Source organism: Mustela nigripes, chromosome 2 (assembly GCF_022355385.1).
Source record: "Mustela nigripes isolate SB6536 chromosome 2, MUSNIG.SB6536, whole genome shotgun sequence".
NCBI lineage: Eukaryota > Metazoa > Chordata > Mammalia > Carnivora > Mustelidae > Mustela > Mustela nigripes.
This window is the reverse complement of record NC_081558.1, coordinates 1125501-1149531: the sequence shown is the minus strand read 5'-3', so window position 1 is coordinate 1149531 and position 24031 is coordinate 1125501. Positions and strand designations below refer to the sequence as shown.

Genomic DNA, 24031 nt, shown 5'->3' with positions numbered 1-24031 from the left:
CCCCCAAATCCCAGTCCGAGTCACGTGGCTTCCGTTCTCTTCCGCCCTGGATGTGCCCCTCGCACCGGCCCAGAGCGCCTGTTCTGCTGCTGATGATTTTTTTTTTCCATTCCACGGTGCTTGGCGGGCATGGTGTTAGAAGCAAAGACTGGGTTTTCTGCATGTCGAAAAAAAAAAATCCTCCTCAATGTATTTTCTACGTATATTTTTAAAGATTTATTTATTTATTGGACAGAGAGCGATCACAAGCAGGCAGAGAGGCAGGCAGAGAGAGGGGGAAGCAGGCTCCCCGCCGAGCAGAGAGCCCGATGTGGGGCTCGATCCCGGGACCCTGGGATCATGACCTCAGCCAAAGGCAGAGGCTTAACCCACTGAGCCACCCAGGCGCCCCAGAATCTGCCTTTTTTTTTTTTTTTAAGTTAGCTTTACACCCGATGTGGGGCTCAGACACATCGGCCCAAGATCAGTTGTCGCATGCTCCACCAACTGAGCCAGCCGGGCGCCCCTTGTCCCTCCAGTTTCTAGTCTCTCCGTAGGCGAGAAGACATACAGGTGGGCATGTGAAAGGCAGTTTGGCAGATCTCCCAAGAGAACAACCCCGTGGCCCAGCAATTCCAAGTCTAGATACACACACCGGGGAACGGAAAGCAGGGACCCAAAAGGATTCCAGCCCAGCCATGTTCACAGATAAAGGGTGAGAATTCCAGTAACGGGTAAATGGATAAACGGAACGTGGTCAATCCAGATACTGGGATATGATTCAGCCTCAAAAAGGGAAGGATCCTGGAGCACCTGCGTGGCTCAGTCGGTGACGCGTCTGCCTTCGGCTCAGGTCGTGATCCCAGGGTCCTGGATGGAGCCCTGCATCGAGCTCCTTGCTTGGCAGGGAGCCTACTTCTCTCTCTGCCTGTCTCTGTCTCTCTCTCTCTGACAAATAAATCTTAAAAAAAAAAAAAAGCAACGGACTATGACTCAATGGCACCAATGAGAATCAGCCTTGGGATTTTGCTTGAAATATAAGCAGACGGGCACCTGGGTGGCTCAGTGGGTTAAGCCTCTGCCTTTGGCTCAGGTCATGATCTCAGGGTCCTGGGATCGAGCCCCACATCGGGCTCTCTGCTCGGCGGGGAGCCTGCTTACCTCTCTCTCTCTGCCTGCCTCTCTGCCTACTTATGATCTCTCTCTCTCTCTGTCAAATAAATAAAATCTTTAAAAAAAAAAAAAAAAGAAAAGAAAAAGAAAAACACAAGCAGAGTTCTTCTCCTTGTGCTATAGGGTTGAAGCCCAGAGCTTCCTGCAGTAATTTTTACCACCCAGTGGTGGAGTTTGTCTGGGAATTAAACCCAAACAGAAGAGAGCAGATCCCAAAACGCTGAGCGACTGGGTCTAGCCCTGCACACATCGGGAGCCCCGGTGCTTTCTGCGTTTTGTTGGGTGTGGTTGTTAGGACCTTAAGCTAATCGGAGTTAATGATTTCAGTCCTTTATAAACCCAGAGCTTCCATCAATAGGGTCCCATCTGTTCATCATGTAGCACCTTCACAAGTCCCACGATCCTTAAAACTCACAGCGACAGGCAACTCGGGTCCAGAACCAACACGTTGGGAAAACCTGGGGACTGGTTGCTCACTTGTAAGCGGAGTGGCCGCAGAAAGTGACCTGGAGTGTGGGGGGCCTGGGTCAGCTACGCAGGCTGGGTGCCCGGAAGCTCTTCCCTGTCCACAAGGCAGTCAATGAATGAGTCTGGGGAAGGGAAGAGCTTCCCACAGGCCTGCCCCTCTCTCCGCGGGGCTGGGGCGAAAATCAACGTTCCTCATGCCAAGCGGGGCGACGCTCACTTCTGTTGGTCATCACCCTGTCGATGTCCAAGGGCGCTCGTGACGCTGGTGTGGGCCAGGTGCTTCCCACTCTGCGGGGGTCCTCAGACCAGACTCTTCCTGGAAATGTGGGGCAGGTAGGGGGAGCGCGTCCTTCAATGCTCAGGGAAGCCAGATCAAAGCCATTGGGGTTCCACAAGGAGGGAAAGTTGCCACATCCGGCTTCCTGAATATTCTAGGACACGCCGCTGCCCCCAGCAGGTCTCTTCACAAGCGAATCAACCTCGAGAGCTCTGGGCCCCTCTGACGCTCCTGCAGCCGCAGGACTGATCACACGCCAACCATCTGTCACTTCCCCCGGGGCCAGAAAACATTCGTTTCTGAAAAACAAACCAAGTCCTGAAGTTCTAAAACCCAGTCCTTTGCTCACATCTCTTTAACCCTTACATTGCACAGAATGATAGAACCCACCTGGTTCTCTGCGTTCCCAGGCCCCAGGGCTGAGACAACAATTCGTCCTGATGCATATTTCCAGAGGGCATCCCCCCCCCAACACACCTTTCGAGGCACTTATCATCTCCTTTGTCCTCATGGCAATCCTATATGGCAGGGCAGAAGTATCTTCATTTTATTTTATTTTATTTTTTAAAGATTTTATTTATTTATTTCACAGAGGGCGAGAGACAACGAGAGAGGGAACATGAGCAGGGGGAGAAGCAGGCTTCCCTCTGAGCAGGGACCCCTCCCAATGAGGGACTCCATCCCAGGACCCTGGGACTATGACCTGAGCTGAAGGCAGACACTTAATGACTGAGCCACCCAGGGGCCCCAAGTATCCTCGTTTTATAGATGAGAAAACACCGCAGTCCTTTTGGTCATTTGACACTTATGATCAGGTTTATGCGTGTGCCTTCCCCGCTCACACCCCAAGGTGGGGTTTGCTGGCATTGAGGAGGTACCGTGTCCAAACAGGGCCTAAGTTCCACAACCTTGAAATGACCTCTTCACGATTCTTGGGGCTGGACATGCACCCCAGGGGTACACAGTTCCAATGAACCTCGCCCAAAGCCTGGCCATGTGGGACTGGAATGTCAGGAGAAGCCCTATTTTGAGGAGCCTACCCTTTGGTCTGATAGTCTTCCCAGCACTCGTTATTCCCTGGCGATAGCTTTTTTATCGAGAATGTCCACTCCACAAGACACAGCACAGGGGCGTCTACCTTCCCTGGCCCAGAGCAAGTTCTCAATATAGGGGACCACCCAATGTCACGATTATTGTTATTATTATTTTAACAAGGCAGACGGGATGGCCCACCCATTCCCCAAGGAGCCCCGTGCAGCCTGCCCAGCCGCTAAGGATCCCCCGGCACTGTTGTCACTTACCTACCAAAGGCAGCACGTCCCAATCCCTGGCTTCAGTCCTGATCAGCAGAAGGGACCTGGGGGAGTCCCAACACATCCACACCCATAGTCTTGCCCCCCCACCCCATCAAGGGACCCGGCGCCTGCTTCACGTCACTCAGAGAAACAGGGGTGCCCTCCCAAGGGACCTCTATAGCGCACTCCCCTTCAGAAATGCAGATTCTCGGGCTGCAACCTGCACTTGCTGAATCGGAAACTCTAGGCTGGGCTCCAGACATCTCTGTTTCAACCGGCCTCCCAGGGGGGTCCAGGGCCACCCCGCCCCTCAACTTCAAGAACCAAGCCCTTTGCTCCCCCACATTTGCAGTGTCTGGAGATGTCTGTAGTCGGCAGGACTGGGATGCTCCTGCCTCCGAGGGGGTGGGGGCCAGGCATGCTGCTGACCAACCCCCACACAGTGCTCAGGGCACTCCCACAGAGACTGATCTGCCCAGAATGTCAGCAGGGCCAAGGGCGACAAACCCTGCATTAATTATTTGGGAAAAAGATTGAGTCTGGTCTCTGCTCACGCTGGACACAAGAGTAAATCCCTGGGGTCAGAGGGTACAAACCAGGGCGATCCCAGCGTCTGTGAGTCGCCCCCACTCAGCGTGTGTCGTGAAGCGCGTGCAGTGTCCCAGGACCTCTGGAGCCCGGTGGCTGCAGAACGCAGTCTCCTGGGGGTCAGTGGGACCTCCTGACCCAGGGGGTCTCACCTGGGAGTGAGTCTGCTCCCCAGGGGACACAGGTGATGCCTGGGGACATTTTTTGGTTGTTTCAGCTCCAGGGAGTGCTCCCGGAGTGGAGCGGGTGGGGGCCAGGGATGCGGCCAGGACCCCCCAGTGCTCAGGACGCCCCACAACCAAGAAACATCCGTTCCAGGTGTCAGTCCCGCGGAGGCCGACAAAGGCTGCCCAGGAGCCGAGCAGATACACCAGCCGTGGTGGGGGACCCTGGACAAGGGTCTTGGGGCCCCGAGCCTCAGTTTCCCCACCTGTAAGTTGGGAATGGGGACAAGACCTACTCGTTTTACGTTGTTGCAAGGAGAGGGACGCGCGCGGCCAAGGGCAGACCCGATCCTTGGCTCCGGGGTGGGGAGTCTATTTGGGGACAGACCCCCCCAAAAAACGGAGCCCTTGTCCGACTAGGCGATATCTACCTAGGGAGATGGGGACTCTCCTTCAGGAGGAGACCGCACCCCTATGTCAGGGCCTAGAAGAATTCCCACGTCCCCCTAGGTCCCGGCTCGGTCCTCTAGGTACCCGGGCCGGCCCTGTGTGGGCCCAGAGCCGCGGGGAGGTACCGGAGCCAGTCCCGCCCCTCTCGGGAAGACCAATTCCTATTGGCCAGAGGGGAGCGGCGGCGAGCTCTTATTGGGCGAGGGGAGCGTAGCGGCGAATGATGGACGGGCAGGGGCGGGGCCGGGGCGGGGCCGGGGCGGGGCAGGGACGGGGCCGGGGCCGGGGAGGAGGGCAGCGCGCCCCGCCCCCCGCGGGAAGGGGACTGCGGGGGACCTTGAGGTTTCCTGCTCCCGCCCCCTCTTTTCCTTTCTCAGCCGGGGAAACTGAGTCAGTGCTTCCTGCCTTTATCCAAAATGTTATTTCCGATACCGTGGGTGGCGGTGTTTTGTGGGGTTTTGGGCATTACTTTTGATTTTTAAATTTATTTCAATAAAATAGTATTTACCTCCGCGACTGTTGCTTTTTGGGGTGTTTGGGTTGTTTGGGGTTTTTTTTTTGGCCCTTTCGTGTATTTTCGGTCCAACGTGAGTGCCTCACTCTCTTGACCCAGGTTCCAGTTTTACAGAAAAGGACAGGGCCAGTAAACTCAGTGGGTCCACAATGTTGGGCCTCGGACGCCCAGGTCAGTCACTACCCCTAGATCCAACCTCCAGGGGATAGAGAGGGAGGCAACCTCGTCCTTACATTTAAAAACCGAATAATTGGGGCACCTGAGTGCCTCAGTTGGTTAAGTGGGCAGCTTGGGCTCAGGTCCCGCCGTCTCGCTCTCTCCCTCTGTCAGATAAACAAGTAAATAAATAAAATTTTTTAAAAAATAAAAATTGAGGAAATCAATTAGGCACAGTTGTCCATTTTTAGAATTAGGGATAGAATAGTATGATATGATATATGAATGATAGATACAATTCACCCATTTGAAACATATAATTCAATGGTTTTGGTTTTTATTTATCTTTAAAGATATTTTTAGGGGCGCCTGGGTGGCTCAGTGGGTTAAAGCCTTTGCCTTCGGCTCAGGTCATGGTCCCACGGTCCTGGGATCGAGCCCCACATCGGGCTCTCTTGCTCAGCGGGGAGCCTGCTTCTTCCTCTCTCTCTCTGCCTGCCTCTCTGCCTGCTTGTGATCTCTGTCAAATAAAGAAATAAAATCTTAAAAAAAAAAAAAAGATATTTTAAAACTTATTTGGCAGAGAGATGGAGCTGGCACACATGCAGGAAGATGGGCAGGCAGAGCTGAAGAAGCGGGCTCCCTGCAGAGGCCGGAGCCCGAAGCCTGACTCGATCCCAGGTCCCTGAGATCATGACTCCAGCCAAAGGCAGATGTTTCACGGACGGAGCTAGCCAGGCGTCCCTATTTTAGGACATTTTAATCACGCCATAAAGAAACCATATAGGCATTAGCAGCCGCTCCCCCCACAAGCCCCAAGCACTCACTAATTCACCTGCCTCTATGGAATTGCTTATTCTGAATATTTCATGTGAGGGGGTCATGCAGTATCTTGTTCCTCTGTGTCTCCTTTCCCTAAAGGTGATGGTTTCAAGGCTCCCCCACATAGCGTGTATGCTGGTCCCTCACCCCTGTTTACAACTGAATAATACTCCAGTGTGACCGGGCCATGTTTGCTTTCCGCTGGTCTAGCCGTGAACATCTGGGCGGTTCCCACTCCTTGGCCATGATAAGTAACGCTGCTTTGAACGCGCATGGACAGATCTGCAGGTGGACATAAGCCTTCCTCTGCTACATCAAATGGTAACAGCACGTCTAACCTCAGGAGGAGCTGTCCGCCTGTTTTGCAGGGCGGCTGCCCCATGCCGAGCTCCCGCGGGTCTGTGCAGGAGCGGCCTGACTGTTCCACTCGCTCACCCACGTTCCGTATCGCCTGTCCTATTGGAGACAGCAGCGGGAGCAGCTGAGAAGTGCCATCTCACGGTGGCTTGGGCTTGCCTCTCCCCGAGGACTGCAGCCGTGGAGCTGACCGTCACTATGGACACCTACTATGCGCCAGGCCCTTTCCTGAGAAGACAGACTCACCTTTTGGCTGGCAGGTGACAGCCCAGGAAAACAGAACAAGGGTGACCGGCTCTGCGGAGGGCTGGAGCCAGTGTGGTCTTTATGGGGCTTGAAGTGGTCAGGGAAGGCCCCTCCATAGAGGTGACACTTACCCCGAGCCTCCAATCCTGACATGTTTTCTGTGGGGAGAGAGCAGGCAGCCAGGCAGAGGTCCTGCGGCAGGACCGAGATCCCTCTGGTTGAGGTTTGGTGAACACAGGGGCTCACGGAGGAGAAGCAGAGAGTCAGAGAGAGTTGCCACTTTGCAAAACCATCTGGCAGTTCCTCTTTCTTTCTTTCTTTCTTTCTTTCTTTCTCTCTTTCTTCCTAAGATTTATTTGAGGCAGAGAGAGCACGTGCAGGTGAGGGTAAAGGCAGAGGGAGAGGGAGCGAGTGGATGCCAAGCTGACTCCCTGCTGAGTCACAGAGCCCAACACCAGGCTCGTTCCCAGGACCCCAAGACCATGACCTGAGCCGAAGCTGAGAGTCAGTCAGTCACTCAACTGATGGAGCCACTGGGGCGCCCTGGCAGCTTCCATTAAAGCTAAACTCATAGGGGGGACCCCTGGATGGCTCAGTGGGTTAAGCCTCTGCCTTCGGCTCAGGTCATGATCCCAGGGTCCTGGGATAGAGCCCCACATCGGACCCTCTGCTTAGCAGGGAACCTGTTTCCCACTGCCCCCCGCCTGCCTCTCTGCCTACTTGTGGTCTCTGTCTGTCAAATAAATAAACAAAATCTTTAAAAAAGAGAGAGAAAAAGAAATCTGTGCGTATATCCGTGCTCATATGCTTAGATGTCCTGTGGTTCTCTTTCTCTGGGGAACCCTAACTAAAGCAAGCTCCCAGGTGAGCTTCCTGGCACCCTCTTTTCTGCTTCTAAGCCCCACTCCTGAGGTGGGACAGGAGAGGCAGGTGGGGGCAGGTAGGTGAGGGGTGAGGGGTCTGGCTGAGCAGAGAGAGAGAGGAGAGTGCTGGGTCCCCAGGAAGGGCTTCCTGGGTGAAAGTCCCAAGCCTCCAGGGCCCGTCTCCCTCCAGGGCCACCCTCCCCACCCACCCCACCCCCATCTGTCGGGCCAGCTGAGCTATTTTAAAATGCCCCCCACTTCCTTCCTCACCCGTTCAGGAGCCCACTTCCTGACTGGGTCTCACTGTCTCCTCTCAGCGTGGGGTAAAGACAGACTTGCAAGCTGGGGTGTTTCTCCACCAACCGCAGGGTCTCAGACCCTGAACTTGGGGTTCCCTGTCCGCTGTGCAAATCAGGAGGGGCCATATAATTGGCAGATCCCAGTTGAAAGTGAAAATATGGGGCCCCTTGTTCAGAACTTATTAGGAATTTCATGACAACAGCCACAGGGCAACAACCCAAGGGAGGGGCTCTTTGAAGCTCAAGGCTCTGGGTGACGGCACAGGTCCCAGCCCCTTGAAGCTGGTGCTGCCCTGAGCCCCGGGGCTGTCCCCATACCTCGTGGTTTCATAAACGTGTATTTATCTATTTTATTGTGGTAAAATACACATAACATAAAATTTACTGTTTAGCCATTTCTAAGTGCACAGCTCATCGGTATGAAGCACGGACTCCCCAACCCCTGCCCCAGCCCCAGCTCCCACCCTCTCCTCTCTGTCTCCGTGGACAGGACTCTTCTGGTGACCTCTTGGGAGTGGGGTCTTGCGGGATGTGTCCTTCTGGGTCTGGCTGCTCTCCCTGAGCCCCGTGTCCTCGGGTCCCTCTGTGTCATGGCAGAGGTCAGGGGTCTTACTTTGGTATCAAGTGCACCTGTTTGAGTCCCTCTCACTCTCAGGCAGACACTAAGAAGCAGAAACATTAATTTCTTCTTGTTGTTGTTTTGCTTTTAACAATTTTATTTATTTATTTAACAGAGAGAGAGTGAGAGAGGGAACCCAAGCTGGGGGAGAGGGAGAGGGAGAAGCAGGCTTCCCGCTGAGCAGGGAGCCCGACACGGGGCTTGATCCCAGGACCCCGGGATCACAATTTGAGCCGAAGGCAGATGCTTAACGACGGAACCCCTGGGCACCCCGGACACATCCGTGTGTAACAGCCGGTCTTCTTTAAGCCATTTGGTTTTATTCCAGCCTCTGCCTGATCCTAACAGGGAAACAAGTCCCGTTTCCACCGAGCCCCAGACAAACTTGGAAGACACATCAAAGGTGAGGAACCGTGAACAGTCCCCAACGATCTCGTCTCCCTGCACAGCTGGGCCCAGGCAGAAGTGACCACCTGTGCAGGGTGGTTAAAAGCCCAGCTGCAGGGCACCTGGGTGGCTCAGTTGGTTGGGCAACTGCCTTCAGCTCAGGTCATGATCCCGGACTTCCAGGATCAAGTCCCGCATCAGGCTCCCAGCTCTTTGGGGAGTCTGCTTCTCCCTCTGACCTTCTCCTCTTTCATGCTCTCTCTCACTCATTCTCTCTCAAATAAATAAATAAAATCTTAAAAAAAAAAAAAAAAAAAGCCCAGCTGCATGGGGCGCCTGGGTGGCTCAGTGGGTTAAAGCCTCTGCCTTCGGCTCAGGTCATGATCCCAGGGTTGTGGGATCGAGCCTCGCATCGGGCTCTCTGCTCGGCGGGGAGGCTGCTTCCTCCTCTCTCTCTGCCTACTTGTGATCTCGGTCTGTCAAATAAATAAATAAAATCTTTAAAAAAAAATAGAGTCTTAAACAACAACAAACAAACAAGCAAACAAACTAAAACCGAAACCCAAAGGGCTTTGCCCCAGGTTCCGGGCCCCAGGGCTGCGGTGGTCTGGTGGTCCGTCTGGTTTCTGTCAGGACTCCCCAGTGGTCTCTGTACTCTGCTTCCTGCCGCTGCACTTTGAGGGTGTTTTCCCAGTTTTCACAATTCGAGACAACATGGGGAGAGACGGCTTCAGACAGAACTTTCTCTCCTCATTCCCCATTGTTCGCTTAGATCCTGAGAAAGAGAATTTCTTTTCCTACCTCTCCCTCCCTCCTTTCTCTCTCTCCATCAGCACTTATTGAGCACCTACTGAATATTAAGCCCTGACCTAGAAACACTGGAAGCACAATAGCGAACGAAACAGAGGCAGGGGCCTTTCTTCTTGGAGCTCACCGGCTAGGCCGATGCTTCTAGAACTTTCTGGGTGATGGACACATTCTTCTACCTGTGTCATCTAGGAGCTACCAGCCCCATGTGGCCCTTGGACACCTAAAATGGGCCCTTGCAACTGAGGAACTGAATTCTAAATTTTATTTACTTTTAATCAATTCATTTAAATTCGAGTAGCCACGTGTCACGTGTAGCTTTCCCAGTGGACAGCACATGCTAGCATTCATGGCTCCAGGGTAGGAGCATTTTTAAGGCCATCCATTCCTGTGGCCTGTTATCTTCCACAGAGGCTGGGTGTCTCAGGTCAGGAGAGAGGGAGAAACGCAGAGTCAGGATGGCCTGAGGTCACGGTGATGCCATCCACTGTTACAAATGCTGTTCTGTGGATTGGGGAATCATCGTCGTGCTCTTGTCAGGCATCCACCCATTGGTCAGACATCATGGGGGACAGCTGGGAACATGGGGGACGGAAGCCAGGGTCACTGCCCCAAGGAGCTCATAGACTATGGGGAAGACAAGATAAACAAAGGAACCACCCAATACAATGATTGGAGACAGAAGTCCTATTATGGGAATGTCTGCGTGGCTCAGTCGTTAAGCATCTGCCTTGGGCTTAGGTCATGATCCCAGGGTCCTGCTCAGTGTGGAGTCTGCTTCTCCCTCTCCCACTCCCCCTGCTTGTATTCCCTCTCTTGCTGTCTCTCTCTCTGCTAAACAAATAAATGAAATCTTAAAAAGTCCAGTGATGGCAATAAAGAGGCTGATGGGAGAGGGCCTGGGGCAGGGTCTCTGGCTGGGGGTGGTTGGGAGGTGGGGCCTCTCGGAGGAGGAGAGACGCTTCAGCAGGAGACTGAAGGTGAGGAAGTGCTGGCCCTGGGGCTACCTGGGGATAGGGCAAGGCAGACAGGAGGCACAGCTGGTGCAAAGGCCCTGAGGTAGGAACAAACTGGAGAAGGCCAAGATGGCTGGGGCGGACAGAGCAAGGAGAGAAGGTGTAGCAGTGGGCCAGCAGCTGGACCACCCAGGACCTTTGGGAACGAAAGGAAACGCAAGTGACTGTCCTGAAACATGGGGAGCCTTACAACAGTGCTTCTATCTTGGCAGAGTTTGCTCTGGTCCGTGGAGGGAGCTCAGTGAGTCAGGGCCAACTACGGGTGGGTGGGATTCCAGTCTTGTCTCCTGGGCCCACCCCCTCTTCCACTGGTATTTGCCAGTGTTGTCCTAGGGGCAGAGCGGTGCAGCTGGAGAGGAAGGAGGACTGCGGAAGGAGGCTGTGGACAGGCCTCTTCCTGCTCAAAGAAGTCACAGGAAATCAAGGAAATTGGCAGGAGCCTGGCATGGTTGTGACCTTTGGACTCAGACGCACTTCAGCTGAAGTTAGGAGCCTTGGGGGGAGGCATCCAGAGCTCCCTGGCATGCAGCTGGGGCAGGTGGCCAGAGGAAACCAGGGGAAACCACCCCTGGGCAGTCTCCCCTCCCCAGCCCGGGCCTCTCCAGGCCCTTGTCAGGGGGACTGGGGCCCTGGGGGAGGGCTGCCTGGGAAGCCCAGAGTTTGGGGCTTATCTCTGTAAACAAAACTGAAGGTTAGAGTTGGGGGGAGCCATGGGGGTAGAGTTAGGGGGGAGGTGTGGGGGCTGGGGCTGCGGACATGGGGTGGAAAAGGCAGGCGGGCCGGGAAAATGCGAGTCGAGGCAGTGTGCGGGCCTGGAAGGGCAAGGCTGTTCCGCTCATTTGCAGTCCTGCCTGCAGGCTGGGGCCCGAGGGCCTCTGCAGACTCTGTCCCGGTCACCTCTTCCGCAGGCTTGTCCGACCACCGTCTCAGCGGAGGTTCATCCGCAAAGGCCTGGCGCACCCCCTTTTCGCTCCCAGCCCACATCCTTATCTGTCTCTGTTCCTTCCTCGCTCCCTCCTCGCGGCGGGAGCTGAGGCCGACCCAGGGTGAGGAGCGCGGGGCACAAACTCAAGGGACGCCGGAGAGCGCAGGTGCAAAGATTCTTCGTATTTTAATGCAATATTTAAAAATCCGAAATTAACCCAAAATAATCCACAGAGAACAAAACTTCAGGATTCTGGAAAAGGTCGGGCCCGCCCCTGCACTCCGTGACCCTGCCTCCCTCCGCGTTGGGTCAGGGCCCCGTTCCGAGAAAATTTTGTTCTTTCTCGATAGCGCGTGAACATTCTTATCCCCACGACGGAGCTCTATGGCGCCTCTGTAAATTCGGCTTCCGCAGCGAGTGCCCCGCTCGCCTCTCCCCAGCCCTGGCCCTGGGATGAGCGAGAGAACGAATGAATGGCTGCGTCTCTGCGGAAAACCGCGGCCGCGACCCGGGGCTCGGCCCCCCGCACGCCGCCACGCCCGCCCGCGGGAGCCGGCCCCGCCCACCGCGCCATGCCCCGCCCCGCCAGCGAGTCAGCTCCTCCCCCAATCCCGGCTCCGCCAACCACGATCCGGCCACGCCCACCCCGTGTCCGCCCCCGCCCCAACTCCGCCCCCTGGCCCCCGGAAGCACGCAGCGCCGGCGCCCGTCCGCAGCCTCTGGGCCCCCGCGCGCGTGGCGCGTCACGTCCGGGGCGGCGGCGGGATCGAGGCTCATTTCCGCCCGTGGGGGTGCGGTGGCGGCGGCGGCGGCGGCGCAGGAGGCTGGGCCGGGGCGCCGAGGGACCGACGGACGCACGGGCGGGCGGCCGGGAGCCATGGAGCGCGGCCCCGGGGCCGGGGGGCGCGGGCCGCGGCGGTGAGTGCCCAGCAGCGGCGAGCGCGGCGCGGGGCGACCGCAGGGCCGCCCGCGGCCGTTTGGGGAGCGGGGCCTGCCCGCGAGGCCGGGACAGCCGGGTGGGACGTCCCCGACCCCTCGCTCTCGGGGAGGCCGCGGGCCGGGCTGTGGGGCCCGCGGATCAGGCCGGACGTCGCGGACCCGCGTTCCGACCCCGGCAGGGCGCCGCCGCGGGCCGCCAGCCGCCGACCACCGCCCGACCCCGCAGCCCGGCCCCGCGCGCACCGCAGCAGCCCGCGGCGGCGCCCTGCTTCCTGAACGTCTCCCGGGCCCCTTCGCCGGCCCCTTCGCAGGCGTCCTCCGGCCGCCTGGAGCACCCGGGGGGCCTTGCCGGCCTCCGCTTGCCGCCAGGGCACACACCGCAGCGCCGCACCCTGGGTCGGTGCTCGGCCCAGGACTCCTCCGGGATGGAGCGCGAACTCCGCCGCAGGGCCCACGGGCGCCGCCCGACCCAACCCCGGCGCCCCCCGGGACCCCTCTGGTCGCCTCTTCGCACTTGATCTTAGCCAAAAGGCCGAGAAGCGATTCTGGTCGCCTCTTCGGACCGGTGTCCACTCAGGCAGGAGACCAGCAGCTCCTGGGACCCGCCCTCACCCCTGGGGTTTGGCGCTGCCCTGTTCCCTGTCACCCAGCCTCAGCCTGCCCTTTCAGACGCACCTTCTTCCCGGGGGCTTTCCCGCCCCGACTGGCCGGGCCAGGTGCCGTCGGCGTCGCGCCTAAGTAGGTCATCGTAGATGCTGTGGGCCCTGCGGCGGAGTTCGCGCTCCATCCATGTGGGTCCTCGGAACCCCAGCCGCCCGCGGGGCCTGGCGGGGGCGGGGGCCGGCGGCGGTGCGCTCAGTGGTGCACCTGTAGACCAGCGGCGGGGGCCAGGGGCCTGCGCCCAGTGAGCGAAGCAGTGGGTGTGCACCGCCCGGCGGAGGCCGCGCTCTCAGGACTTACTCGGGGACACTCGTAAGTGGCACGCGGGAGGTCCCAGGTATGCGTGGCCCAAGAAGAGACTGTCCTACCTCCCTGTCAAGCCTCGCAGACTCCGCAGCTTCCCCTTTAGTCTTCACCTCCTGTCACTCGCCCAGTGGGTCTGCGGGTGCAGCAAGCTGTCCTGCGCTCTGATTGCCCTGGGGGTGTTGGCTAAACCGTAAATACAACTTCTGGTGAGTGCGGTGGAGGCAGACCTGGACCCGCAGAGCATAGCGCCTTGCCCTGCTTCGGAAGGCCTCTCCGAGGGCGCTGGAAGGGGGATCCAAAGGGTGGACAGGACAAGGGGCAAGGACCATCTAGTGAGACTGGGGAAGGGGTTCCTGGCAGGGCAGCTGCATGGACTCCGGCTGGTCTAGGGAGAGCCAGGGGAGTGGGTTCCACGGTGAGGGAGGCTGCGGGGGTCAGCCTGTGGCAGCCTGTGCCAGGGATTGGGTTTCTATCCTGAAAGTAGGGGAGGTCAGGGGCCTCCAGAGAAGTGGTGTGCTTGGGTGTGTGCTGGGAGAGCCGTGTGGGGGTGGGGAGCAAGCCGCCAGCTGGACAGCGCCGCAGCCCGCATGAGAGGTGGCGGCAGGTGGACCAGGTGTTGGTTGGAGGAAGACCCGTCAGACCCCGGTGGAGGGAGGAGTCCAGGAGGACACCCGTGTTTCTGGCGTGGGCAGCGGGTGAATGAAGGTGTGCGCCTTCATTTCCTTAGTGGCCGGGGGGCTCCTGCTTGCCCACCTGGCTCTCAGCCAGGCCTTCCTCTCCACGCCGATCTTCACTGAGCCGTGCGAGGTGCAGCCCAGCTCTTCCTCCCCGCCCAGTGCATTGGCCGTGTTTGGGTCTGGATCTCCGAGAATATATTGAAGCGGGAGGCCGGGTGGACTGGCTGACATCTGGGGACACGTCATTCCTTTTTGGGCAAAGGGAGGGCATCCTGTGCTGTGTTGTGTGTCTGTCAGCATCCCTGGCCTCCCCCGTGCAGTGCTGGGAGCACCCTTCCCGCGTCGTCACGACCTAGAATGTTTCTCCCTGGTGGCTAGTGTCCTGGGGACGAACTCTCCTCCTCTGGGAGTGAGAACCACTCGCACGTGCGGGGCGCGGCCTGCCAGGGAGTTTTGCCAGTTCAGGGCCGCCTTGGCTTTCCCAGCTCCCGCCCACCGGTCCCGTGTGCCGCGGATCTGGGCAGTCTCCAGCCCATGGTGGCAGGTCACACAGGTCTGGGGGGAGCAGGTGTGTCTTAGGGATGTGGCCTGCTCTGCTCTGAGTCTGTGTGTCCCAAGTGCCAGCGCCCCAGAATGGCACACGCCAGGGTGCTCTGCCACTGCGGCGGACTCATGAGTGCCTCTCTCCGTCTCAGTCTGGAGGGAAAGGCCTACTGGGCGGTGAGGTGTTCCTCGAGCCTCTGGGTTTCTTCCCGTGCCTGCGTTGGCGGCTTGGTGTGGGACTGTCGGCTCTCGCGGCAAAGCTGAAGTCTGTCCCGTGCGCGGTGGGTGTCTCTGCTCCCCCCAACCCTGGTCTGCTGCCAAGTTGTCTACTCCCCCTGGGAGCTGAGATGCGTCTTTGCTGGTCAGCGAGGGCACAGAGGCCCAGGCAGGGAGAGAGCCTTGCCTGAGGCCACACAGCCCTGTGCTGCCAGAGCTGGGCTGGTAGTGCCAGGGCCGGACTCCTTCAGGCCCCAGGGCCCCTCCCCCAAGCCTGGCCCCAGCACGGGGAGAGCCATTGTCCCAGCTCAGCCTCTGGATGTATCCTGCTTTTGTTACCAGAGCCTTTGTTTGTTGTATGTCCCTTGCCTCTGGACAGTGCAGGCCTGCCCCGGGGCCTGGCCCTCTGGAGCACACTCCCAGGGCCCTCCAGGCAGCAGGCTGTCCTCACCTTGGCCACCTTGTGTCACCAGGGGCTGGCACATGAGTCCTTGAGAGCACAGAGTTGGGCTGGGGGAGAGTCTGGGCCGGCTGTGGGGATAGAGGCGTAGGGAGGGTGACCGCGTATGTGTGGACCCAGAGCAGGGGCTGTGTGGGGACAGCTGGGGTAAGCCAGGGCTCTGATGGCCCAGCCCAGCCTGCGGGCCGAGCCGGGGCTGACAGGTGGGGGCTCACATGGCCAGTGCTGGCGGCTGGACGCTGAGGGAAGGGTGTAGCAAGCGCTGGTCTCGTCAGCTTTGGGTCCCACCAAGCCCCCTGGGAGGTACCTGGTCCCCTTGGAGGACGAGCTGGGCCCCCAGGCCCCTGGGGTGGGGGGTGGAGCATTTGGGCGGAAGAGGGTGGACGGGACTGGGAGGGATCCAGGAGGCTTGGTGTGGATAAGGCTGGGTCACGCGCCTCCCGGCGCAACCCCGAGGGAACCCCATTTCTCCCTCCTCCCCTGCAGGGTTTTCCTCTGCACGACGTGGAGGTGCAAGTCTGCGAGGCTCCCAGGGGCTCGGCTTGGACCACGATGGGGCTGGGCTGCGGCCTCCTAAGGGGGCTCTTGTCTGGGGCGGTGGCCGGGGGTTGCCCTCCCCCCTGCCCGCGTCTCAGAGCACCCCCACCCCTCCCCTGCCACGCGAGGCCCACCCTGGGGCCCGGCGCCCGCCATGAACGGCCTGTCGGTGAGCGAGCTCTGCTGCCTTTTCTGCTGCCCACCCTGCCCTGGCCGCATTGCTGCCAAGCTCGCCTTCTTGCCGCCAGAGCCCACCTACTCGCTGGTGCCCGAGCCCGAGCCAGGGCCTGCTGGAGCAGGGGCCGCCCCTTCGGGGACCCTGCGGGCCTCTGCCGGCACCCCTGGGCGCTGGAAGCTCCACCTGATGGAGCGTGCTGATTTCCAGTACGGCCAGCGCGAGCTGGACACCATCGAGGTCTTCCTGACCAAGAGCAGCCGGGGCAGCCGCATCTCCTGCATGTACGTGCGCTGCGTGCCTGGTGCCAGGTGAGCCTCGGGGTCGCCACGTGTGCCGGGGGTCTGGGGCCACGTTGGGGGGCGGGGAAGGAGCTAGCGAGGGGGACCTGGAGGCTCCAGGTGCAGGATGTGCTCTGTCCTCGGGCCTCTCGTTTCCTGCCGGGGTCGTGCTGCACGGCCAGAGCCAGGTGAGAGCCTGTCTGGTGGGGCAGGCGCCCTGGGAACACTCTGGCCAGCAGGGCGGCAGCTGACTTCCACTGAGGGCGGGCCTCTCTCCACCCAAAGCCCCCGGGACCGTCAGGCCGGCCGTCCTTCAAGGTGCAGGCCCTGTCTTGCAGATGAGTGGCCCGAGGCCCAGGGAGGCGGTTCTGAGTGACCATGTCACCTCCTTGGCCAGCGGCTGCCTGCTTCAGGGTTTCGGCGCACACCTGCTCTGGGAAGGGCTCCTGGGGGCTGGGCCCTCAGTGAGGCCTTGGCATTTGCTTTGGGGCCGGGGCACGTGAAGCCTGGCAGGTGGCTCTGGCCAGGTCTGATTCCTCCTGCCGAGGGTGTCCTTGGGGCCTGGAAGTGCAGCTCTTCTGGGAGTACAGTAGTGGGAGAGAGGTGGGGCCTTCCAGGTGCTTCTGCCGTTAGGGCAGGCGGGGTTCTGACTCCCGATCGGAGTTCAAAGGGCAAGTGTTTACCTTTGAGCTAGGCTGGGGGCCAGGGGTGCTGGAGGAAGAAGGCTTGAGTCCACTGGCCAGGAGCCAGCCTGTCGGTGACCTGGGGCAGGTCCTGCTCTGCCAGCAGCCTTGCAGGGCGGACGTGAGTGCTGGGGTCACGTTCTGTGGGAGTGGGGAGGGTAGGTAGGGATCGGCTTCATTCCTTTGTGGGGGCCAGGGCTGGTGCCAGCTGCCGGGAGGAGAAGCCGCTGTCTCACTCTCCGGATAGGTCTAGGCAGCGGGTGTCTGTGCGTGCCGTCCTCGGGCTGTGGAAGTCCTCTAAAAGGAGGGATCCCGCAGAGAGACAGCCATCGCCCAGAGGGACGCGGCAGTCACTATGCCTTCTGGGCCCGGGCTGTGGTCCGCCCTAGGCCGAGACTGTGATCGGTGGTCCCCGTGGTTCCCTTGCACAGAGGGCACGTCTGTGGCCCTGCCGGCTGTCCCCTGCCCAAGACCCAGAGCCAGGAGGAGCCAGAAGGGGCGGCCTGCCTCCCTCATGGACACTCTCGTCTGTGGCGGAGCAGGGGTGTGTCTTGTCCCTTTCCCACTGACCTGCCCGGCCCCCCTCCCTGCCGCAGGTACACGGTTCTCTTCTCACACGGCAACGCGGTGGACCTGGGCCAGATGAGCAGCTTCTACATCGGCCTGGGCACGCGCATCAGCTGCAACGTGTTCTCCTACGACTACTCGGGCTACGGCGCCAGCTCGGGCAAGCCCTCCGAGAAGAACCTGTACGCCGACATCGATGCCGCCTGGCAAGCGCTGCGCACGCGGTGAGCTTCGTGCTGGGCTGGGGGTGGCCGCCTGGGGACTCGGGCCTGGCAGGGGGGCCCTCGTGAGATGGAGCCATCCGCGGCCACGCTGGGCCCCAGGGCGAGGCCTGACCCGTGTCCCCATGGTGTGACAGGCAGACTTGACGTGCGGGAGGTGGGGCGGGCGCTCCTCTCCTCCTGGGACCCCCTTGCCGGGAGTGGATGTGGATGGGCTGGGGGTGTCCCTGGGGGAGCGGAGGCTCCGCCCGCAGGGCATGGCTGGAGGGTGGCCGGGGAGGACGCCCGCAGGCTGCCCGAGGACTCCGGAGAGTCCGGCTGTCCGGGGAGATGTGGTTTTCAGGGTAGAGTGGGGCTGCTTTGTCATGTTGCAGGGCCGGCCCATGAGGCATGAGTGGCCAGTGGCTGTGGTCTCCTTTTGGGGGTAGGGCTCCTCTGGACCTGGAGGGTTCTGGAAGGTTCTAGACGGTTCTGTCAGCTCGGTGTCTAGCACAGCCCTGGGGGCCAGTGGGAGGGTAGCAGGCAGAGGCTAGGTCCTCCCTGGGTATGGGCCCCCAGCTCGAACCTGTGTGATTGCCTCAGGGCAGCTGAAGTTGGGGCCATACCTCCGCCCCTGGAGCCCCCCCATGCTTTTCATCCAGCTGCCGGGCAGCCCGCTTCCCACTTACTTACCTGGTGTCTGAGAATCCAAAGAATCCTGCGGAAGGAGGCCTCCCTGACTACCTCTGGTCCTCCTGGAGGCGCTGCCCTGCCTGTTGCCTCCTCGGGGCTCCCTGTCTCAGTCCTGCCGGTCCCCCCTGCACCCCCCGTTCCCGCAGGGACCAAAGTCAGCCTGCCCTGGGGAGGTTGGGGACCCTGGTTGCCGAAGTGATGCACCAGGCATTCCGGGCTGCAGGCCCCAGGAGTGGGGTCCCCTGGTACCACCCTGGCACAGGGGACCCATTCTGGGCGGCATGGTGCAGCGACGTGCTGCCCTCGGCTTCCTCAGCCCTTCCTGCTGCGGGTCCTGCTGGCTGGGTGGGGGCTGGCAGATCACGGCCTGCTCTGGGGCAAGGGCTCTGAGCCGTGTCCGTCCCACCGTCTGTCCTGCTGCCGGCACTGTCCTCAGAGATCCGATCCCTCGGAAAGAGTCAGCAGGAGGGCAGGAGGCTCGACTCTGGTGTTGACGGGGGGCCTGGGAGGGCTGCGGAAGACCCGTCGCTGCACCTGCCGCCTGTTACGTGTTTTAGAGGGTGGTGTCCAAGGGTTGGGACCGGACTGCTGCTCAGGGTGGTGGTGCCTCCTGTGGTGTGGGGCGCTGGCTGCGGAGCCGTGGTCAGGGTGGTGGGCCGAAGGCCAGATGGGGTCCCTGAAGCCTGGGGCCAGGCAGCTGTGACCTGGAGTGCTGCCTCCCATAACAGAGACAGATGGGGTGGCCCCTGGGTAGACAGGTGGAGTCTTGCCGCTTGGGGGGGTTACACAGGTGAGACGCAGAGGGGCCTTCCCTTGAGGTGTCAGGGTCCAGGTCTATGGGAGAATCATGGAGGCCTCTTCCCCTGGGAGGGTGGTTGGTAGGTCCCTGTGCAGATGGGAATGGGCGCTTGGAGGCTGTGGAGCTGACTTGGGGCCGGGTCAGCTGTGCTGGGGGTGGGGTGTGGTGCTAGGGGAGTCATTGGGGGGAGTGGGTGCAGGGTAGAGGGAAGGGCTGGGACCCGGATGCAGGATGTGGTGCCCACCTACACACAGGAGCCACCACTTCTGCTCGTCTGGGTTGTGCTGAGCCCCTAACTGAGGCCACACAGCGAGGGGCTGGAGACTGGTTGGTGAAATCAGGATACACAGCTACCGTGACTTCTCCTGGTGAAGGGCATGGATGGGTGAGGGGTGGTGGGAGGAAGACAGGTCCCCTGCCTGTGCTCTCAGGAACTGGGTGTGTCTCTGGTCAAGTGGGAGGGGGGCAGGAGAGGCCTCAGCGCCTGCCCTGTCCCCCCGAACCCCAAGCATGGCGTGGGGGCCCTCACCAGGGGCACCACAGGAGGGCACCCCACGCCTGTGATCCAGGTTGATGCTGTTGCTGAAACAGGGTTAGTGCTGGGTGGGGCTGCAGCCGCGCCAGCCATCTGTGCATCTGCCCAGGCCCTTCCTCCTTACTGAGTGCACTTGTTCGCTGTTGAGAGACAGTGCTGGGGAGTGTGGGGGGGGGGGGGTTGTCTCTGAGTCCAACCCCCTTGCCCAGAGCCACGCAGGGAGAATGGGGGGCTGCCCTGGGAGGGCAGGGCGGAGGGGCGGGGAATGTGCTGTTTGCTGTAGCTGCTGCGGGCTGTGGCTGATCCTGCCGTCTCCCCGCCCCCCTCGCCCCTCCCCGCCAGGTACGGCATCAGCCCGGATAGCATCGTCCTGTATGGGCAGAGCATCGGCACGGTGCCCACCGTGGACCTGGCCTCCCGCTACGAGTGCGCTGCCGTGGTGCTGCACTCCCCGCTCACCTCGGGCATGCGCGTTGCCTTCCCTGACACCAAGAAGACCTACTGCTTCGATGCGTTCCCCAAGTAAAAGGGGGGTTTGGGGATGGCGGCCGGTGGGGGTCAGGGGAGGGGCTTCTGCGGGGCGGGGCACTGCTCAGAGCCTGGCGGTGCCTTCCCCTACAGCATCGAGAAGGTGTCCAAGATCACGTCACCGGTGCTCATCATCCACGGCACAGAGGACGAAGTAATCGACTTCTCCCACGGGCTGGCGCTCTATGAGCGCTGCCCCAAGGCCGTGGAGCCGCTGTGGGTGGAGGGCGCCGGGCACAACGACATCGAGCTCTACAGCCAGTACTTGGAGCGCCTGCGCCGCTTCATATCCCAGGAGCTGCCCAGCCAGCGCGTGTAGCCCGGCCCTGAGCCGAGCCGGACTTCAGCAATAAGGCGGCGCCTGGACCTCGCCCCCGCCCCGGCCCGGGGGCTGCATGTGAAACCCCCCCCCCCCCCGGGCACCCCAGTCCTCCGAGACAGCTGGGGGTCGGGCGTCGGGGGCCGGGCCGGGACCTGCCCCAGCCCAGGGGCCGTGGACGATGTACAGGCGCGGAGCTACGCTCTCCTTTCCTTTTGGAAGCAAAAAGAAGGAAAAACGTGAAAACAAATTAAAGATTTAAAATTTTAGGGTTCCTCTTTCTTTGTGGCTCATGCATGCCTTTCAGGGCCCAGTGAGTGGGACAAATGCAGGGGTCTGGTCACTGCCCTTGGGGAAGAGGAGGTGGCTTTGGGTCCCATCCAGAGTCCCACCCCTCGAGGCTACTGGTTGGGTGGTGATGGAGGGGTAGGGAGCCTGCGGCCCCAGGTGCCTGAGGCCTGTGCCTCCTGGGAGCGTGGTGGTCCGCTCCCCTGTGGTAAGTAAGGACACGAGGTCTGGGAGGTGCTGCCCCGCCCGTCCTCACCGCCCTCGCCTGCACGGAGAGCCAGGAGAACCCACCGAACCCACCGTGACCCTGGCAGGTCCAGAGGCCCAGCGGGGTACCCCCTGGAAAGGGAGCAGGGACTGGGATGGGGGAGCACTTCCGTCTTGGGGCCATCAGAGCGTGGCCTCCCGGGGAGCCATTGAAAGCAGGGCTGAGCCAGGGTTTCCCTGGACCTCACCACCAGCCCCTGGGGGGTCCTCTGCGCTTCCCCAGAGCGAGAACGGTCCGTGGCGACTCAGCCCGCGTGGCGTTGGCGGGGCCCAGAGTTCAGTCCGAGGCCTCCTGGGTTCCGCGGCCCCTTTAAGGGCGGGGCGGGGCTTCGTCCTGGGGGCGGGGCTGGCGCCGTGGGGGCGCGGCCGGGGCGGAAGCGGAAGTGGCGGTACCGCGCGCCGAGGCGGCGGCGGCGGCGGCCCGCGGGACCCGGGAGGAGGGGTAAGTGGCCGCCGCTCGCACCCCGCAGCCCTCCCGGCGCCCGCTCCTTTGCGCGCCCCGACCTCCCCGTCCGCAGCACGGGCTGCCGTGAGGCGGGCCCGCGCGGACGTCGGCGTCGGAGAGGACGCAGAGCCGGGGTCGCGGCGGGGACTCGGGCCCGGGTGCTCCGTCCCCTGCGTGCTCGCCACGTGCCCGGGGGGCGGGCCGCGTGTCCGTGCCGCCCCGTCGCCGTGACGGGGCGGGGGCGCGCGCGAGGACTCCCCTCCCTCGAGGCCTGCCGCCGGGACTCCGCGCGCCCCCGGGCCCGGGGGTCCCGCCCCGCCCTTCTCCGACGCCGCAGTGCCCTTGCCTGGGGAGGGGCCGAGGCGCGGGCGGCTGGTGCCCCGTCCCTCCCGGGCCCCACGGTCGCCGGGCGCTCAGGGCCGTTTGATACGACCCGGCGCTGAGGAGCAGCGCTGCACTCCGGAGAGACTGTCCCTGCCCGCCACAGGGCCTTTGCATGCCAGAGGTCGGCCGTTGTTGCTGACATGCCCTGCGTCCCGGCCTGGCACAAATGACCCCGGCGTGGCTCGTGTTCCTCAACAGGCCTGACTTTCTCCGTCTGCTGCTACAGTGTTTCTTCCCCGAAGCACACCCCACCCCCTCCCCGCTGCCCTGGGACCCCATCCGAGGGCAGGTGCCCCGGGAGCCGGAGTGCCGCAAACCCAGTAAGCTGAAAACAGCTTGTTTAGAATTGGAACCGAAATGTTCTTGGATGCACAGAGTAAACAGTTCGGGAGTTTGGAAGGGCGTTGGGGGAAAACTGGCGCGCCTCCAGCCCCTGACCTCCAGCGCCCGGCTCCCCCCTCCTGGGCTCTTTCTCATGCGTCAAGGAAGAAAGTCTGAGCGCGCACATCCGATTGATGCAAAACTTCTTTCCCTTTACATGTAACCCTTTTGGCCAACATAGCTGTGGGGGGAGGAGCTCTCCCTGTCCTGGGCCATTCATTTCAATTGTGTCATCCTATGGTGTTAGCGCGGGATTTATTGTTTCCTGTTGGTAGAAATTTCGGTTCTTTCTAGGCTTTTTGTAACAAGCAAGGCTAGATTGATTAAGCTTGTACAAGTGTCTTTGTATCCGAGCGGGAACATTTCTGCAGGTCAGCCTGAAGCTACGTTCTTTAGGGCGGGAGTGCTGGGTCCAAGGGCTTGTCACAGGTCTCTGAATCTGTGCTCCATCTCTGTAACAGGCCTTACGGGGTTGCCTCCCACCAAGCACCGAGGAAGGACGGGCCTGACGCCCATTTCTGATGCTTGCGTTTGCACATCTGGTTGGGGTAAAATAGTATTTCTTTTTTTTTTTTTTTAATATTTTATGTATTTATTTGACAGACAGAGATCACGAGGAGGCATAGAGGCAGGCAGAGAGAGGGGGGAAGCAGGCTCCCTGCTGAGCAGAGAGCCCGACTCGGGGATCCATCCCAGGAGTCTGGGATGGTGACCTGAGCCGAAGGCAGAGGCTTTAACCCACTGAGCCACGCAGGCCCCCTAAAATAGTATTTCATTATAGCTTTACTTACTTGTGTTTCCTAAAGGGAAATGAAACGTAGCAATAGTTTTGTCCAGTTTATTTATTTATTTTTAAAGATTTTATTTATTTATTTGACAGATCACAAGCAGGCAGAGAGAGAAGAAGGGAAACAGGCCTCCCTGCTGAGCAGAGAGCCCAATGGGGCTCCATCGCAGGACCCTGGGATCATGACCTGAGCAGAATGCAGAGGCTTTAGCCCACTGAGCCACTCAGGCGCCCCTAGTCCAATTTAATTTTTGCCACTTATATAATCACTTCAAAAGTCTGTATCTGTTATGAATGTGTACATATGTAAAAGCCGCTTGTATTTAATATTCTTCAACCACTTTTCCATTGGGTTGTTGGTGTTATTGTTTTCTAGGAGCACTTTACATATGAAGGAAATTAACCCATTTCCTGTTTCTCCCCCCATCTATAATTTGTTTTTGACTTGGACTGCGTTTTTTTCCTCCGATTTCTAAAAAATTCATACCATTTTTGCTAAGCATTTAAAATCATTATTATTAATTGATAGCTGTTTTCATATATGGTTTCTGCATTTTATGTCATGCTCAGAAGTATTTTCTCTACTCCAAGATTATAAAACATTTGATGTGTTTTTCTGGAAATGTAATGGTTTCTTTTTTACATATATATTTAAATTTTTGGTCTAATTTGGGAAAGTGCTTCCGGGAAGGACTGTGGGAGCCCAAACTGCTTTTCCGAATAGGTTTCCCTGACTCCGTTTCCCACAGAAGCCACTCCTGCCCCTGTGGACAGTCTGTCCTTACCGCACGCTGGGCTCCGAGTGCGAGTGGGTCTGTTTCCAGCCCTTGCATTGTCCCCCCTCACCTGGGCGCCACCGTCTTCTTTACTGAATGCGCCAAGACCCCGTGTCCCCTCGTTGAAGTCAGATGGAAATTGTCCTGTCAGAATGCACAGCTGAGGACGCCAACGTACTT

General features: G+C 60.0%; 1 protein-coding gene and 3 long non-coding RNA genes across 5 annotated transcripts; 2 read left to right on the top strand and 2 right to left on the bottom strand.

The window, feature by feature from the left end:
* Positions 1-1679: 1679 nt before the first annotated feature.
* Positions 1680-3369, bottom strand: LOC132009641 (uncharacterized). The gene is made up of 3 exons (XR_009402021.1): positions 3199-3369; positions 2288-2415; positions 1680-2196 (listed from the first exon to the last, which is right to left on the bottom strand). It is a non-coding gene; the product is annotated as an uncharacterized LOC132009641 (long non-coding RNA).
* Positions 3370-11567: 8198 nt separating this feature from the next.
* On the bottom strand, positions 11568-13316 carry LOC132010733 (uncharacterized). The gene is made up of 2 exons (XR_009402276.1): positions 13020-13316; positions 11568-11853 (listed from the first exon to the last, which is right to left on the bottom strand). It is a non-coding gene; the product is annotated as an uncharacterized LOC132010733 (long non-coding RNA).
* On the top strand, positions 12217-20792 carry ABHD17A (abhydrolase domain containing 17A, depalmitoylase). Its single transcript, XM_059388537.1, has 5 exons — positions 12217-12323; positions 15693-16229; positions 17479-17673; positions 20019-20198; positions 20298-20792. Exons 2-5 carry the CDS (start codon positions 15898-15900, stop codon positions 20521-20523), a joined length of 933 nt encoding a protein of 310 aa, XP_059244520.1. The 5' UTR covers positions 12217-12323; positions 15693-15897; the 3' UTR covers positions 20524-20792.
* Positions 20793-21435: 643 nt separating this feature from the next.
* LOC132010731 (uncharacterized) lies at positions 21436-23698 on the top strand. Of its 2 annotated transcripts, none has more exons than XR_009402275.1 (3): positions 21436-21520; positions 22750-22836; positions 23169-23698. It is a non-coding gene; the product is annotated as an uncharacterized LOC132010731 (long non-coding RNA). The 2 variants fall into 2 exon arrangements; XR_009402274.1 differs by lacking the exon at positions 21436-21520 and adding an exon at positions 21527-22227.
* The last annotated feature ends 333 nt before the right edge of the window (positions 23699-24031 follow it).